We start from the raw sequence: 15362 nt of genomic DNA, 5'->3' as shown, positions 1-15362 counted from the left end.
TGGCAGATTTTGGGACCAGAACTTGTTCAGCAGGCCTTTGCAAAGGTCAAACTTATCAGGGAAAGGATCAAGACAGCCCAGAGTCGGCAAAAGAGTTATGCGGATGCTCGCCGACGAGAGCTAGAATTCTAAGTAGGTGATATGATATTCTTGAGGATTGCTTCGATGAAGGGAGTGATGAGGTATGGAAAGAAGGGCAAGCTGAGCCCTAGATACATTAGACCGTTCGAGATCTTGGAGAGGATTAGTTTGGTGGCGTACAGGATAGCACTACCCCCAGCACTGGCTAGGATACACGACGTGTTCCACGTGTCCATGTTGAGGAGGTACGTTCCATACCCCTCGCATGTGATCAGTTATGAATTGTTGGAGATCGGGGATACTCTGGCATACGAGGAGGTACCAGTTCAAAATTTGGATCGAAAAATACAGGAACTGCGTACTAAGGATATACCGTTAGTGAAGGTACTATAGCGAAATCATGTAGCTGAGGAGGCTTCTTGGGAGTTAGAAACGAAAATAAGGCAGAAGTACCCGCAGCTGTTCAGCGAGGACTAGTGCCAGACGGGTAAGGATATGGTTGTATAAAGAGGAATTATAGTAGGTTGTGTGGTTAGTTTTCTATAGTTTTAATTATGAATAGTCTTTGGAAAAATTTGTTATGGTTATTGTAATTTCTCAAAGGCACTGTAACCACGGTATTCCTCCGCCATAAGTGAGGGTAGTTAATAAATGTGGGATGGGACCGCTATGTGGGTGGCTACCGACTCTTCTATAGACAAGGATCGTGAATTAAGGAGATAATTGGTAATAGTTAACAAATTTCGAGGACGAAATTTTTGTAAGAAGAGGAGAATGTAGTAATCCAAAAAAAAAGTTTTAAATTTAAATTAATTAAAAAATAATAATAAATAATATTAATTATTATTATTATTATTAATTAAATAATAAAATATTATATATATATATATATATATATATCAGTTTCCTGAAGGATCAGAAAACTGATTATTATTATTATTTCTTCTTCTTCTTCTTCTTCTTCTTCTTCTTTCTTTCTTTCTCTGTTCAACGTCTCTCTCTGTCTTCTCACTCCCACTCTCCTCCACCTAGTCTCCGTTATTTGGCCGATCAAAAATTGGAAAATACCATTGGACTCTGCTCGCCACCACCGACATTTCTACTGGAGCAGATATGTCGTAGGAGCGGCGTAGGCATATCTCCTAGGGTAAGGCCAAATCTCAAACTTACCTCAATTTCTGTTAAATTATAAGCCCCATTAACGAACGGAAATTGTCAGGAGACTCGTGGGGAGATTCTCTACAATCTAGCCGAAGCGAGTTTTCAAATTGGAGTTCCGGGGTACGAATCCTAAATCGGGGGTAAGTTTGATAATTTAGGCTTTTATTAGGCTATTTAGGGTATTTAAAACTCAGGAAAATTTTTGGGAAAGTTGTTCTAGAAATTATGACAAATAATATGGTGAAATTTGAATTCCAAGGTTTAAGGATTTTTGAACGCCTGGGGCGTAGGCTGGGGTGTTAGTGGACTTTTTGCAGGAATCAGGTAAGGGGATTAAGTTAAATCAGGAATTTTATTTAATTTGAACCGATTAAATTAATATATATATTTATTTATTCATTTGAGAATTTAAATACTATTTTGAAAACCAACCGTTCGAAATGGGTTTTACAAATGTAGGATATACGGTATGATATTTTTGAATAAAATGAATGGTGGAAAACTTGTTTATTTATATAGATATGTTAGAATGTGAAAGATTGTGTGGCAGATGATTTAATTTGTATGGATTATTGTATATATGGATTTGGGATTTTGAAATACTGGAATTGTTGTGAAAAATACTGGAAATGCTTGTGAAAATACTGGAACTATTTATGGAAATGTAGGGGTTTGAACTAACGGCTAGTGGCCGGGTATTGTTTGATTGGCCAAGGGTCAGGATTATTATTTGACGACCGAGGGCCGAGTTTTAATTGATGGCTATATGCCGGATTGTATTTTTGGCCGGAGGTCGGGTTTTTGGAATAACAGGAAATATATGTGAATTAATGTTTTAAATGATATTTTCTATTATTTAAATTACATGATATGCTTTAGGAACCCTAGGGACCAGTGTAGTGTGAGCATAGTACCGTTGCTAGAGATTTGTTATGTGGTCGTGTGCGCCCACACCTGTGCTGAGAGGTGTAGGGTGGCTTTGTCCGATTTGCCTACGTGAGGAGAATGCACCCTTGGGTGAGGGCAATCGAACCAGCAGTTGTAGCTGCGTGTACCCGTGGAGTATGTTAGCGGAGAGTATGGATGATTCCTGTCTGGGTGGATCCCCCAAGACATTAGTCCAGCCTTCGGGCCACACAACCCGTGCCATGGGGATGTAAATGACGTGTTTGTCACAGGGAGTGTCTTATATGCATATCTGTTAATTTATGTGAATTCGGTTCATTAATAAGATAATTTCGAGGGCTTACTGAGAAAGGTGAGTGTCCTGGTAGCAGTAATGGTACTAGAGCAGAGGGAAGCTACTTGTATGTGTGGGTAATCTTCCCTATCCTTGGCTAATTGCATTTGTGAGTGTAAAATAAGAATATTTTCATAAATGTGTTTATATTTAGTGAACTGGCTATTTTCTGTACACTAAATGCATGCTGGCCACACACTGGCATTAACTTAGTTTTAAACCTTACTAAGCAATGCCTCACCCTTACTTTACAAACTGTCTTTTTAGGAAATCCTAGAGATTGGGTCTAGCGGGCTAGAGGAGCAGAGATAGTGGTGTAAATTTATGTAGGTAGTGTGTAGATAGAGATTTTAATTTTGTTTAGTTTTATGGGATGTAGTTATGTGAAAATGGATACTTTTGTGTATAAAGATAGTTAGAACTCTGGTAATGTCATTTGAGGATTTTATATTTTATTTTCGCTGCTTATGTGTGTCTTATATTTGATGAATAAGGTATCAGGTACACTGATGTCACTAAAGTAGCACTCTGGGCCCACGTGGCGGGTCGGGGTCGTTACAACATTAATGCTCTAAAACGTGCACTCTAATATGATATGAAAGTATGCTCTATAGAGTAAGAGTGTTTTTCTTAAAATGATATTTTTAATCTTTGACAAGATGTGTATGATAAACACTCAAAAATTTAAACCCTAATAAAAATATCTCCAAAAATATATTTCAATAAAATGTGGGAGAACCTAGGGCTTTGCTCTTAAAGGGAGTTGTGCACAAATGAGTATGTATGATTTTTGGTTTAAAAATGGTATGCAAAAATGTTCACAAGAAAAAGAATAAGTTTCTCCAAAAATATTTGCAAAGAAAATAATCGAGAGAAACATTCAAGTTTACTCTCAAATTGATTTTCATAAATGAAAGAGTAAGTGAGAGTAAATGCTTACGAATGCAAGAAATAAATGCCCAAAATAAAAATAGTCTCTTCCAAAATATTTTTTAAAAAATAAGGTGAAGAGAGAAGGAGAGTGTTGAAGATTTGCCTCAAAAGAAAATTTACAATAAAAATGTGTTTGGGGAACTTTGATTAGCAAAACCCAAAATAAATTTGAGAGAAAAATTATGGCTAATCAAAGTTACTAATTTAAGCTTATGAGGGGGTATATATAGATTTTCAGAAAAATATGATCGTTAGGGATACACTGGGTATTTTTCAAATTGTTTAATTAAAAATTAATTACGTTTAAACTCTTAAAAAATTTGGAACCCGAGAGGTTCGATTGGTTGGCCTTCAGCGTCGGTCGACCGAACACTAATAGCCAATTTATTTTTAGAAATAGGTTCGATTGGCTGTAGGTGATGACCGATCGGTTGAGCCAAAGTAATTTGCCAAACCTTAATAGGTTTAGTCACTCGGACCTAAGGTCGGTCTGTTGGTTCATAAGGGTCAGTCAGCCAAGGTGTTTTTGAACCATAAGGTCGGTCGGCCGGGGCTAGTAGAAAAGTCAAAATTTTATGTTCGGTCGACTGTGGAAGCTATGTTCAAATTTGGTCAGTCGACCGAGCTTTGGTCAACACTTTGACTTCGGGCAAATAGTGCGTCGGTTAACTGATGGGTTATAACACATAACTAGTCGGTCGACCGAGACTTTTTAATTAAACTAAAAAATCCAACATCGGTCGACCGAATTTGTCAAATTCATTTTAGCCCTAATTTTTGACCTAACCAATTAGTTATTAAGAAAAAAGTTTTTTTGTGAAAAGTGTTCGTCCCTAGGGTCTGTCTACGGTCAATCTAAGCATTCAATCCATATCATACAGATGCATGCATTATTATAGACCAAAGATATAAAAATTAAATGCAATACAAATTAAATCAAAATGTTTTCTTCTTTACTCTTCTGACTTCATGGAAAGTGCCTCAGTCTATAGTCTTTACATCCTTCATTGCTTCCATTTATAGTCTCCTTATGTGTGTGTTGAATTATAGTCTGTTCAATCACTAAATACACATATAAGTAACTTGTATTTTGTCAGCATCAAAACAAAAATCAAACTCAAAAAGTCAACAGGACGCATATGGTACAATCGATTAAGTGAGTATCTTGTGGGAATGATTCATAAATGATCCAATTTTTCCATGTGTTTTTTTAAAAAAATAAATAAGAATCCAGATTTTCTATAATTATTGTTTATGTTGATGATTTGAATTTAGTTAGGACTCTTGAAGAGCTCACTAAAGTTACTAATTATTTAATTGCAAAATTTGAGATGAAAGATTTATAAAAGATAAAATATTGTCTTGGCCTACAGATTGAACATGTAAATGACGATATTCTTAGTCATCAATTTAAATATATTGAAAAGATATTACGGCAATTCCATATGAACAAAGTTCATCCTTTGGGATCTCCAATGATGGTGCGATCACTTGATGTTAAGAAGAATCCATTTTTGACCTCATGATGAGGGGGAGGAATTACTTGGTCTTTAAGTACCACATTTAATTGCTATTGGCTCTTTGATGTATCTGGCCAATTGTACAAGACTCGACATTGTATTTTCTGTAAATCTACTAGTAAGATACAACTCTATTCCTACTTGGCGACATTGAAATGAAATTAAACACATTTTACGCTATTTGAGAGGTAAATCTGATTTGGGTGTATTCTACTCATTTGATTCTAAGTTTCAACTAGTAGGATATGCGGACATTGGATATATATTTGATCCTCACAATGCTTAATCTCAAACTGAATATGTATTTCTTTACGGAAAAACTGCAATATCTTGGAAATCAATAAAATTGATGGTTACGGCAACATCCTTCAATCATTCTGAAATACTATCTATGAAACTAATAGAGAATGTATGTGATTCAGATAAATGATTTCTCATATCCAATCAAATTATGGTCTTCAATCAATTAAGAATTTTCCAACAATTTTATATGAAGACAACGCCGCATGTATAACTTAATTAAGAGGATGATACATAAAATGTGACAGAACGAAACATATCTTTTCAAAATTCTTTTATACACATGAACTCTAGAAGAATGATGATATAGATGTTCAGCAGATCCGATCTAGTGATAATCTAACATATTTGTTCACCAAAACTTTACCTGCTACAATATTCAAAAAAATTGTTCATTTTATCAAAATGAGATATCTTAAAAATTTTAGTACAAGGAGTTAATATATGGATGACAACCAAGAGAGAGTGTTATAAAAAGTATAAAGATTAATGACCGTCACCCCTTCATTTTCTACCACCATAAATTATGTATTATCTTTATTGTCTTATAAAAGGATCATCTCTTCTTCTCATTTTGATATATACACACAGAGTTTGAAATATAGAGACGAATAAAAATGATGAGAGATGAGAGATAGGAAAAAAGAAATATTTTGTACAAGATCAGAAAATAGTAAAATTTTTTATTTCATTAGCTTGTAAGCTAGGTATAACTAAATTACGTAAAATTTTTGTCCCATTCCTATTTATTTTTCAACATCTTTTACAACATGTTTAAATTTAAGTTTTTAAATTGACAATTTCTTCCTCCAAACACAGCCTCGCATCCATCGCAAATTTATGGCCGAATTATTTGGTTTCAATACGCAGAGCCTGGCTTGTGGAGCAAGAAACTCCTCTTATATAAATTTGAAAACTTTAAGATAAAGAAAACAGATGCTTCCCCGTACAAAGTGCAAGCTCTCGTGCCGAGTGAAACGAACGATCAACTTGCGCAAAACTGCGGCTGCGGTACGAGGTGAAAATGAATTGTTGTAGTTTACCAAAAGTCAACTATTCAAATCAAATCATTTTTTTTTAAAAGAGAAATTTGTTTTAAGTCAGTCTTCGATCACAATTCAATTATTCAATGTTTAAATCCCCAGACGACGATCCATTGCAGATAGCCGGAGAAAATTATATCGATCGGTGATGGCCACCGGATGCGCCGGAGACATCGCGGAAGCGGAGACCGGGTTGGTTCGTCTCTGCCTCGACGCTGCGGCAGAGAGCGGCGAGAGCGTGGAGAGATGGCGGCGGCAGGTGAGGACTCTAAAGCGCATGCCCTCTCATCTGGCTGAGGCTCTTTTTCACCGCCTCCTTCGACGGCGTCTCCTCTTCCCCTCCTTGCTCGAGTACTTTGCTGCTCACTCACCTCTTTTCGCAATTATTTAATTTAATTCTTTCTAGAATCGGCTTCTGTTTGGCTGCTGAGAAACCTCGGGAATCGAGGAGGGAAAAAAAAGAAAAAGAAAAAAGAAAACGGAGCTAAAACTTGAGATATGTTTTTATGATAATTAATCTTATCTCTTATCTCGATTATTAAATTCTTCTGGAATCCTATATGTGTTCTGCTTGGCTGCTGGGAAACCTGCGGAAATGAGTAGGGAAAAAAAAAAAAAAAACGGGGCGGAACTTGAGATCTTCTTTTCGGGGTAATCGATCTGTGAATAGTTACTAAATTCTTATTTATTTTGAGTGGCTAGAATTGCAATGTAATTTACTCTGAAATGATATCTTCCTGGTTAATAATTTGAACTGTTAAGCCCGCCTTTAGAAGTTAACAGCTTCTGCCCAATGCCTATCATCAATTTCGTTATGCTGCGTTAATAATCATGTCAATTCTTTTTACTAATTGATCATCTATGCATTTGGTTAATCATCATGTTATCGTCTTTTGAAGAGCATATATTCCTTTCCTGAAATCGAATTGTTTTTTATGCAGCCGTGTTGAACACAGTTTTATAAGTTGACAGCTATCACCCAAGAATTCATTGTTCTTAGTTAATCATCATCAAATTCACTCATTACTAATTGATTATGTATGGATTTAGTTGATCATCATCAAATTCATAATGCTTAGAAGTTAAAATATATCTATGTGCTTCGCCATCCGTTTAAGAGCATATAGTCATTTCCTGAAATATAATTGTTTTTGGTGCTTCCGTTTATGCCCTAGATTTATTGTCTGCTAAAGAGGTTTGCTCTTATAGAGTCTTCAAACATAGTGTAGAAGAGATTGATCTAAGGGGTGAAAACTTTGTGGATGCGGAATGGATGGCATATTTGGGTGCATTTTCTTACTTGCGCTCACTAAATGTCTCTGATTGTCGAAGAATCACTAGTGCTGCCCTTTGGTCAATTACAGGTATGCACTTCTAGTTGTTAATTTTTCCTTCAGTGAATGATGTTCAAGAATCAATTCCTTTTACTTAAACTATTTCACAATGAAGTGTTATTGCTTGCATAGTTAGTAACACTCCAAATCCAATTTTTACTTTTTCTTGTTTGTTTCAATTTTGAACTTGATACTGAAGTGTAATGTTTTAAAAGGCTTGAGGCTTTCCTAGTGGCTCACTTCAAGATGAGACATGCCTAAAACGCCTTTAGACTCGGCCGAAATTCCAAATCTCAAAAAAGGTCAATGTGTTACAAATTGAGGTTTATGCATACCAAAAGGCATACCTTATGCACCTTTTCAGTTGACGCTTAGGCACTTTGGATGTGTGAATCTCAAGTTAGATTTAGCTAAAAAGTTTTAACTACATTTTTATAGTTAGCTAGAGTTGATTTCTAAAATTCTCGAACCTCAACCTTTTTAAAATTATTGAGAGTTGCATCTTAGATCTTGAAAATAGTTTGAACTTTGTAATATTTTAGCTATCTCTTCGCATGATTTACTTAATGAATTAAAGTGTTAGTATTTTTTGAATGACCAACTAGTAGTTTACAAATTATATGTGATTTTTTTTTTTTACATTTTTTGTAATTTTCTTATTTTTTCTTTGTTTTTAAAATATATGTAATTTATCTACATATTTTTATCTAAAAATAAAGTTCTCTAAAGGCTTACACTCCTTGTGGCCTACGCCTCACCTCTGTTTAAAACACCTCATCGTATTCTTTCACCTTTTAAAACATTACCATAGTGCTTCAACTGTTAGTTTCGAGCATGCTGTGTGACATGCTGAAACAGGAATAGTTAATGGATGGAGGCAGGTGCAATCATTTTGTTAGTAGATTTTTCTTTTTCACTTTAATTTTCATCTCTTAGTTTTTTTTAACACCTACTAATGAAGGCAAATCTTAGTTCTCTAGCTTCACGACTCATCATTTTAGTGTCACGAAATCTTCGTTTTCTTAAATTTATTTATTAATTATTTTTTCCCCTCAAACTTAGCCTTAATATATTGAGCTCAACATTAACTAGACAATGCTGATTAATTGGTTATATTTGCTAAGTGATGTTTCATCCTGAAAGCCCTACTTGATGAAAAGTGGTTTTTATCCGTTGTGATTAATATATATATGAACTGAGGTGCTGGGTCTGCAATAGATTGTTCCAATCCTTGTATTGAATATAATTTTCCAATATTGTTAATGTCTTGTATCCAATGCTGACATCGGACTCTGCAAAAGTTTAATTTGGTGACTGAATTCTTCCTCATATGTGCTAATTATTTTTTTTCTTGTTTTAGGGATGGCTAATTTAAAGGAGCTGAACCTTTCTAGATGCCCAAAAGTTTCTGATGCTGGCATTAGACATCTTATTTCTATTCCAACATTGGAGAGATTATGGATCTCAGAAACAGGTCTCAGTGCAGATGGTATTAAACTACTCTCTTCACTCACAAAGCTGTCTGTATTGGACTTGGGAGGTTTACCTGTCACTGATGTGGCATTTTGGTCTCTTAAGGTGCTTCACTTTCTGCTTGTGTAGGTATTTTATTGATGGATTGCGTGATTTGAATGTTCTTATTTTTTTACTTGCTGAGTATGAGTGCTCCAATATTCCTTCTCTGCAGTATTTCATCCTTCTCCTTCTCTCTCTCTCTCCCCAACTGGACAGCAAAGTGCACAATCAAATAGCCTGGTTCTGGTTAATGGTTATTATGTGTGAGTTTTAATTTTATTGAAACAATGGTCAACTTTGGAAAGGACTATTGGAACAAGTTGGGCACGTCAAGATTATGCTGTGTCAGTCGCTTGATAGTCACTTAGCTGCTTAAGAAAGCGGCCGGACACCAGAAGTAGAAAAATTAAGTCACATACTTATGATTTGGTTGAACTTTACGTAAAAGATTTCAGCTAGAACATGTTGAATTGTGGACTGGAACCCAAACATCTAATGCAAGTATGAAAGCTTAAATGCAGTGTTAATATTTGATTTATATTTCTATTTAAATGGTTAGAAGTTATAATATTAACTCTGTTGGCAGTTTAATACTGTTACTGAGGAGCAAAAGATAGGTTCAATAAGAGGGGGCAATCCCCCCCCCCCCCTTTAAGAAAAATAATATGGACATTAGAATATTAAAATTATCCCTGTAGTTCATTGCATTCTACATTTCTTGTTGGCCAACTGCGTGTGGTTCCCTTCACTTAGTCTCGTGTATGCTAAATATTAACTATATATTATGTTAGAGTTATTAATTAATTATGAGAATATTGTTCCCCCCCCTCCCCCTAAAGAAAAAAATAAGAAAGAAATCCTTGCTTTATTTATAATTTCCTTGGTTTCTCGAGTCCAAATATGTAACTTCTCAAACAATGTATTAGTCTTGCCATTATTCACACAAACTTTGCCAGTTCTCATTTTAGATTTAGGCAATCCAAATTCGCGAAGTAACTATCAGGCCTTTGGTTTTGTCAGGTTTTGACGGAGCTGCAGTACTTGGACCTTTGGAGGAGTGAAATATCTAACAAAGGGGCTGCTGTTCTCAGAATGTTCCCCAAATTGAGCTTCCTGAATCTAGCTTGGACCAATGTTACGAAGTTACCAAATTTGCCATCACTTGCATGCCTGAATATGAGCTACTGCACTATTGATGCTATATTTGAAAGCAATGTTGGGGATAATGCTCCTTTAGCAAAGCTTATTCTCTCTGGAGCTGCATTTAGAGATGTACCTGGTGCCTTGATGAACGTTGATACTAGATTCTTATCCTTCTTGGATGCATCCAATACTTCACTTCAAAGATTCAATTTTTTGCCTAATATGAATGCATTGGAAATTTTGGATCTGAGCCATAGTGCAATGGGAGATGATTCGATTGAACTGGTTGCTTCTATAGGAGCTAGTTTGAGAGATTTGAATCTTAGCAACACAAGAATCAGCTCTGCTGGAGTGGGGATTTTAGCAGGATGTGTTCCGAATCTTGAAGTTATATCGTTGTCTCAAACATCAATTGACGATTCAGCACTCTCATATTTTGGCCAGATGCCTTCTTTGAGGGTCATTAGCTTGAGCAATACAAAAATTACAGGTATGGAGTCTTCAATGTAGTAATCTTATCCCATTTATTACTAAATTTCTTATGCTTAGCATGAAATACATGGAATGGAAGGATCTGACTGATCAAAGCAATGGATTTTATTGTTTTTACCTCTCCTCTAGTATGATGCATCAAGTCTTTCAGCCACTATGCAACCTTTTTAATAAAAAATTTATATTGCTGGGCTGCAGATTATGATAGATTTGTGGAAGCTACACCAGCGACAGTAGGGTGCTTCTTATAGTCAAGGTCTTAAATTTTGGTTTGAACTCAAATTTTGGGGCTTCTAAATTACAGAATGTCAAAGGAAACTTTTATGTCAATGTCATTTTATATTTCCTTTTTAAAAAATGATGGAAACAAAGAGTAAAGCATGGAATTTTTGTATAAAACATTAGAAACACTATTAGTAGACGTAATAATGCAAGATCTAGAACTAAAATATTATAAAGAAAATAGATCAAGGGCAATTATGTGCCATAAGGTGCAATAACTGTTATATAATAACCATATTAATCATATTCAATTCATATAAATGAAATTCATAAATAAGGTAGATATTATTTATAATATAAATACAGACAACTATGATATAAACGGTCAAATAAAATGTTGTAGCTAATATCTAAGTTTATTTTTTCATATAATTTCAAAAATCTAGAAACTATATATATCCTTTTTATAATAATCTTTAGTTTCAATGAAAAAACAAAAATTGAGAGAGAAGGGTTTTGAATCTCAAATTTGAATTTAAAGGAAGTTCAATATTGGCAAATTTTCCTGAAATTAAATTTTGATATATTTTGAGTGATTTGTGGAAAATTTGACAGAAATTTTGCAAAACAGAAATTGATTACTATTTCAATCTCAATGGTGGTTGGAAGTGGAAATTTTGATGGAAATTTTTACGAGTTCGTGGAATATAAGTTTATAGCATTTGTCTCCATGTGTTTTTCTGATAGTTTGGGTGTAAAAACATGTGGTATGCAATAGTGTGGATGCTTACTATCATCCCACTGTATTGTTTGTCAGTTTGCTGACTGACATGCACTTCTATCACCATTTTGGTGGGTTTGGTTTGGTTTCCAATCTATAGGTACGTGTTGGTCATTTTTTTGTTGTACCATGTTTTGGATGTAAAATGATATCAATATCTGGCAGGCTTGGGCCCTGTTAAGTGTATTACTTGCCTTATAAATGGTTGTTGCATATTATGTTATAGAGTACCCTGTGATTCCCGTAACAACTTGACTATGATTATTTATGGTATTTCCTTCTGGGTGGCCAGGTTTCATCCGACTGCCAAGTAATGAGTTGGATTCTGTCCTCTCACTAACTGCTCTGGAAAGTCTCAGTGGTTTGGAAAGGTTGGACTTGGAGGAGACTCAAGTCCGAGATTCATCTTTATACCCTCTGCAATGCTTTCAAGAACTGAGACAGTTATCTCTCAAAAGTGTTTCCCTGACGGATTTGTCCTTGCAGCATTTGTCATCCCTCCCCAAGCTTACAAATCTCAGTCTTCGTGATGCTGTGTTGACCAATGGTGGGCTCGACTCATTCAATCCACCTGAAACACTAGAAAGTTTGGACTTGAGGGGTTGTTGGCTCCTCACTGAGGATGTGGTTCTGTTATTTTGTGAAAAACACCCTCAAATTGAAGTGAGGCATGAACATGCTCGTATTGTTCAATCACTCCAAAATGGATCTAGGTGTTCATTTTCACAAGCATCTTCAAAAGGTTTGCAATCAAGGCAGATGCGGAGAAAAGCGCCTGCATCTCAGGGCTGCACCAAGAACGATGCAATTATAGGTATTTTCGTGATGGCAATGTTCTGAAAGCAGTTTTCCCCATGTCCCCTGGCTAATCTCTTTTTGACTCTGCTGAAACAGATCAAAGATTGAAATACAGCAGAGAGGAGCTACTTGCAATGAACTATTCATCTTTATCTCTCACTTCTGATCATTGAGGTAATGTGAGTCCCAGTGTTCCAATAACCCCTACAACTGCCTTTGTTCCAATGATCTCTGTAAATATGGCTATGCTTATTTCTTCTCTCTCTCTCTCTCTCCCCCCCCCCCCCCCCCCCCCTCTCTTTTGTTTTGACAATTCTTCCAGTTCAAGGAAATTGAGGCACGAGGGTACCAGTGGAGTTGACCAGAACCTGTGGACCTGGAGCTTGGTTTTGGCCTTTTTGTATTTCCACTTTTTACTCCCATCACACATTTGTAATTTCAAGGGGAAATTGTTTTAGTGGAATGGTGCTGATGAAACAGTGCTCAACGTCTGAGGGAGTTTGTTGAGTTTGAAGGGAGGGTCGACTTCAAGAGGAGCTTCGAGTCTGTTCATAGATGACTTCTTGGCTTTTGTCCCCTCTTTCAATTCTATGCCTTCTCGTTTAATTTGAAGGAGGATAATTACGTTGAGCACGGGCTTGCTGAAGAAGCTGTTGTCTTGGTGAGGTTCCCTGTGAGCCAGAGCAGATGAAGCTATCTCTTGACTGGCCTTATTTGATGGCAATGATGTTGCAACTACAGTTGAGAAACATTACATTTTGCTCGTTTTTTGTTGTGTACAATTTATAGTTAAGAAAAATTATAGCTGTTTTTTTTTGGTTTTCCCATCAAAACTTCTATTCAGGAAAAGGAAAATTATTATTCAAATACATGCAAATATTGTGAATGTCGTGCTTGTATGGTGAGTATGTTGAGATGTTCTCATATTAAGTAGCTTACCTTTTATTCACATATTTTATGTTATTTTGATTTCAAAAACTTTTATCTAATGATTTTTAGTATGTTGAAAGTTAAATATTTTTAAAACAGGTTGTTACAGGTACGGTACACAACAGGTCATGAGATCAATATCTGTGCAGGACTATACCGTAAGCTGACTGATGGACGGACGTAACAGAAATTGATATTTTTCCCTGCTTCAATTCTCATTATTTTCCTTTAATATTAAAGTTTTTTAGTTACCATTAATGTCCTAATATTTTCACATGCAATCAATCCCAAGCTCGGCTAAAGGAGGAGGGTGGCACTAGGTAGTTGATAGTCAACATAAAACTTGTCAGATAATTATGATATGCATCCTTTCCATTTATTTTGTGAGGGCGTTTCCTATGAGTGATGCATTGCATTTATACCACCCGGATGTGGTGAAAAGTGAGCGAGAGTACGCTAGATCGTCGGCTCGAAGCAACACGCTTATTGGTGTCTAAGTACGGTGTCAAATATGTGAGGGTTCTCTCATTATTCTAAATGTGGACGGAGAAGTTAGTTTAGGAGATTAGGATTAGATTAATAACTTAGAATAAAGGACATTTACAGGATATAGTATGGAAATTGTAGATATTAAAAGAACTTTCAAAAAATTGAGATTACATTTGGTTTGCGCAATGTCTTGTCACAAACAATGTAGTTTTGATAGGTTAGTTACAATTAGTTATAAACGAAATTATGTTTTTATTATAAACAAATAACAATGTGGAACAATTTTAAGAATCCATAATAAGGAATAGACAAGGAATAACTCTTTTCAAATTTCATTATAGAAATGTTTATTCATTTCTTATTATATGTGGAATAAAATAATTAGGAATATATAAGAAATAATTATTCTCTTGAGTCCCATAATTTAAATTATATTTTATATTATTCTAAGAAATAACTATTTTGCCGAACCAAGAATCGTAAGTGGATGGAGCAGATAGCAAGAAATTTTTTTTAAAAAAAATCAAAATTTAAACTTTAGTAAGCTAAAAAAGAAAAACATAAGAATGTTGTAGATGGAAACATAAAAGATAGTATTGTAGATGTTAGTAATAATAATTATTTGTATTATATTAGAGTGGAATAATTATTTTCCTTATTATTCTTGTATTTTTCTCTTGTACCAATAATTTTCAATGTAACCCTTTTCTTTTCCTAAATTGTTTGGCTCCTCTGTGATTCTAACATGTATCGGGGCAGTGTGATTACTTTACTTTGTATTTCTCCCGTCATTCCCGTCGCCGTCGTGCCATCGTTTCTGTTGCCCGTCGCGCCCTTGTTCCCGTCGCCGTTGTGCATTCTCGTCGCGCTGTTCCCGTGCTTTTTGCACCAAAGCTATTTGCGTTGGATTATTGGCATTGTGTTGGGGGTATAGCGCCTTCTGGTCTTCCTTTATTGTTGTTATTATAATCTGACTGCTCCTTCAAACATACTATTTGAATCTGTTCCTCTACTGGTTATGCTTTGTCCATACGGGTCGATTTTGATTCTCTAGCGAATTTTGATTATTGGCGAATCTGGACATAATATGCTTTTGGTTTAAGTTTGATTCATAATTGGTTGGATTTTCACTTGACTAGGTATTGATAGGTTTAGTTTCACTTTTTCCATTCTCAAGATTACTGTGTTTCTTATATTTTAGATATATTTGTTGTTGTTCGTCATGACTAGTGAACGAGATAATTCTTTACTGTCTATTAGTGTGAAATTATTTTTATTGGAGTTATGTGATGAGAAATTTCTTAAAGGGTAAGAAGATGTGGAGTTATGTCTTGGGTTTGACTCATAAACCTGTGAACGGGGTTGATAAATATGAGGACT

At 35.3% G+C, this 15362-nt stretch overlaps 1 protein-coding gene across 10 annotated transcripts; it reads left to right on the top strand.

The window, feature by feature from the left end:
- The first annotated feature begins 6121 nt into the window (after positions 1-6121).
- Positions 6122-13449, top strand: LOC131157301 (disease resistance protein RUN1). 10 transcript variants are annotated; one of them, XM_058111352.1, is made up of 8 exons: positions 6122-6253; positions 6381-6537; positions 7508-7642; positions 8973-9190; positions 10148-10760; positions 12058-12579; positions 12660-12737; positions 12886-13449. In XM_058111352.1, exons 2-7 carry the CDS (start codon positions 6438-6440, stop codon positions 12734-12736), a joined length of 1665 nt encoding a protein of 554 aa, XP_057967335.1. In that variant the 5' UTR covers positions 6122-6253; positions 6381-6437; the 3' UTR covers position 12737; positions 12886-13449. The 10 variants fall into 10 exon arrangements, with proteins under 10 accessions (XP_057967335.1, XP_057967336.1, XP_057967329.1 ...); XM_058111353.1 differs by having other exon boundaries at positions 6124-6253; positions 6398-6537; XM_058111346.1 differs by having other exon boundaries at positions 6124-6253; positions 6398-6629; positions 7488-7642.
- Positions 13450-15362: the final 1913 nt, after the last annotated feature.

Source organism: Malania oleifera, chromosome 6, assembly GCF_029873635.1.
Source record: "Malania oleifera isolate guangnan ecotype guangnan chromosome 6, ASM2987363v1, whole genome shotgun sequence".
Classification (NCBI taxonomy): domain Eukaryota; kingdom Viridiplantae; phylum Streptophyta; class Magnoliopsida; order Santalales; family Ximeniaceae; genus Malania; species Malania oleifera.
This window is presented reverse-complemented; position numbering and strand designations above follow the sequence as displayed.

Bases quoted from the DNA above. Each gene is read 5' to 3' on its own strand.
- LOC131157301 (XM_058111346.1), top strand. From the start codon at position 6,172: ATGCTTCCCCGTACAAAGTGCAAGCTCTCGTGCCGAGTGAAACGAACG. The intron at 6,254-6,397 runs GTGAAAATGAAT...GATCCATTGCAG, and splicing joins AACTGCGGCTGCGGTACGAG to ATAGCCGGAGAAAATTATAT. The intron at 10,761-12,057 runs GTATGGAGTCTT...CTGGGTGGCCAG, and splicing joins GAGCAATACAAAAATTACAG to GTTTCATCCGACTGCCAAGT.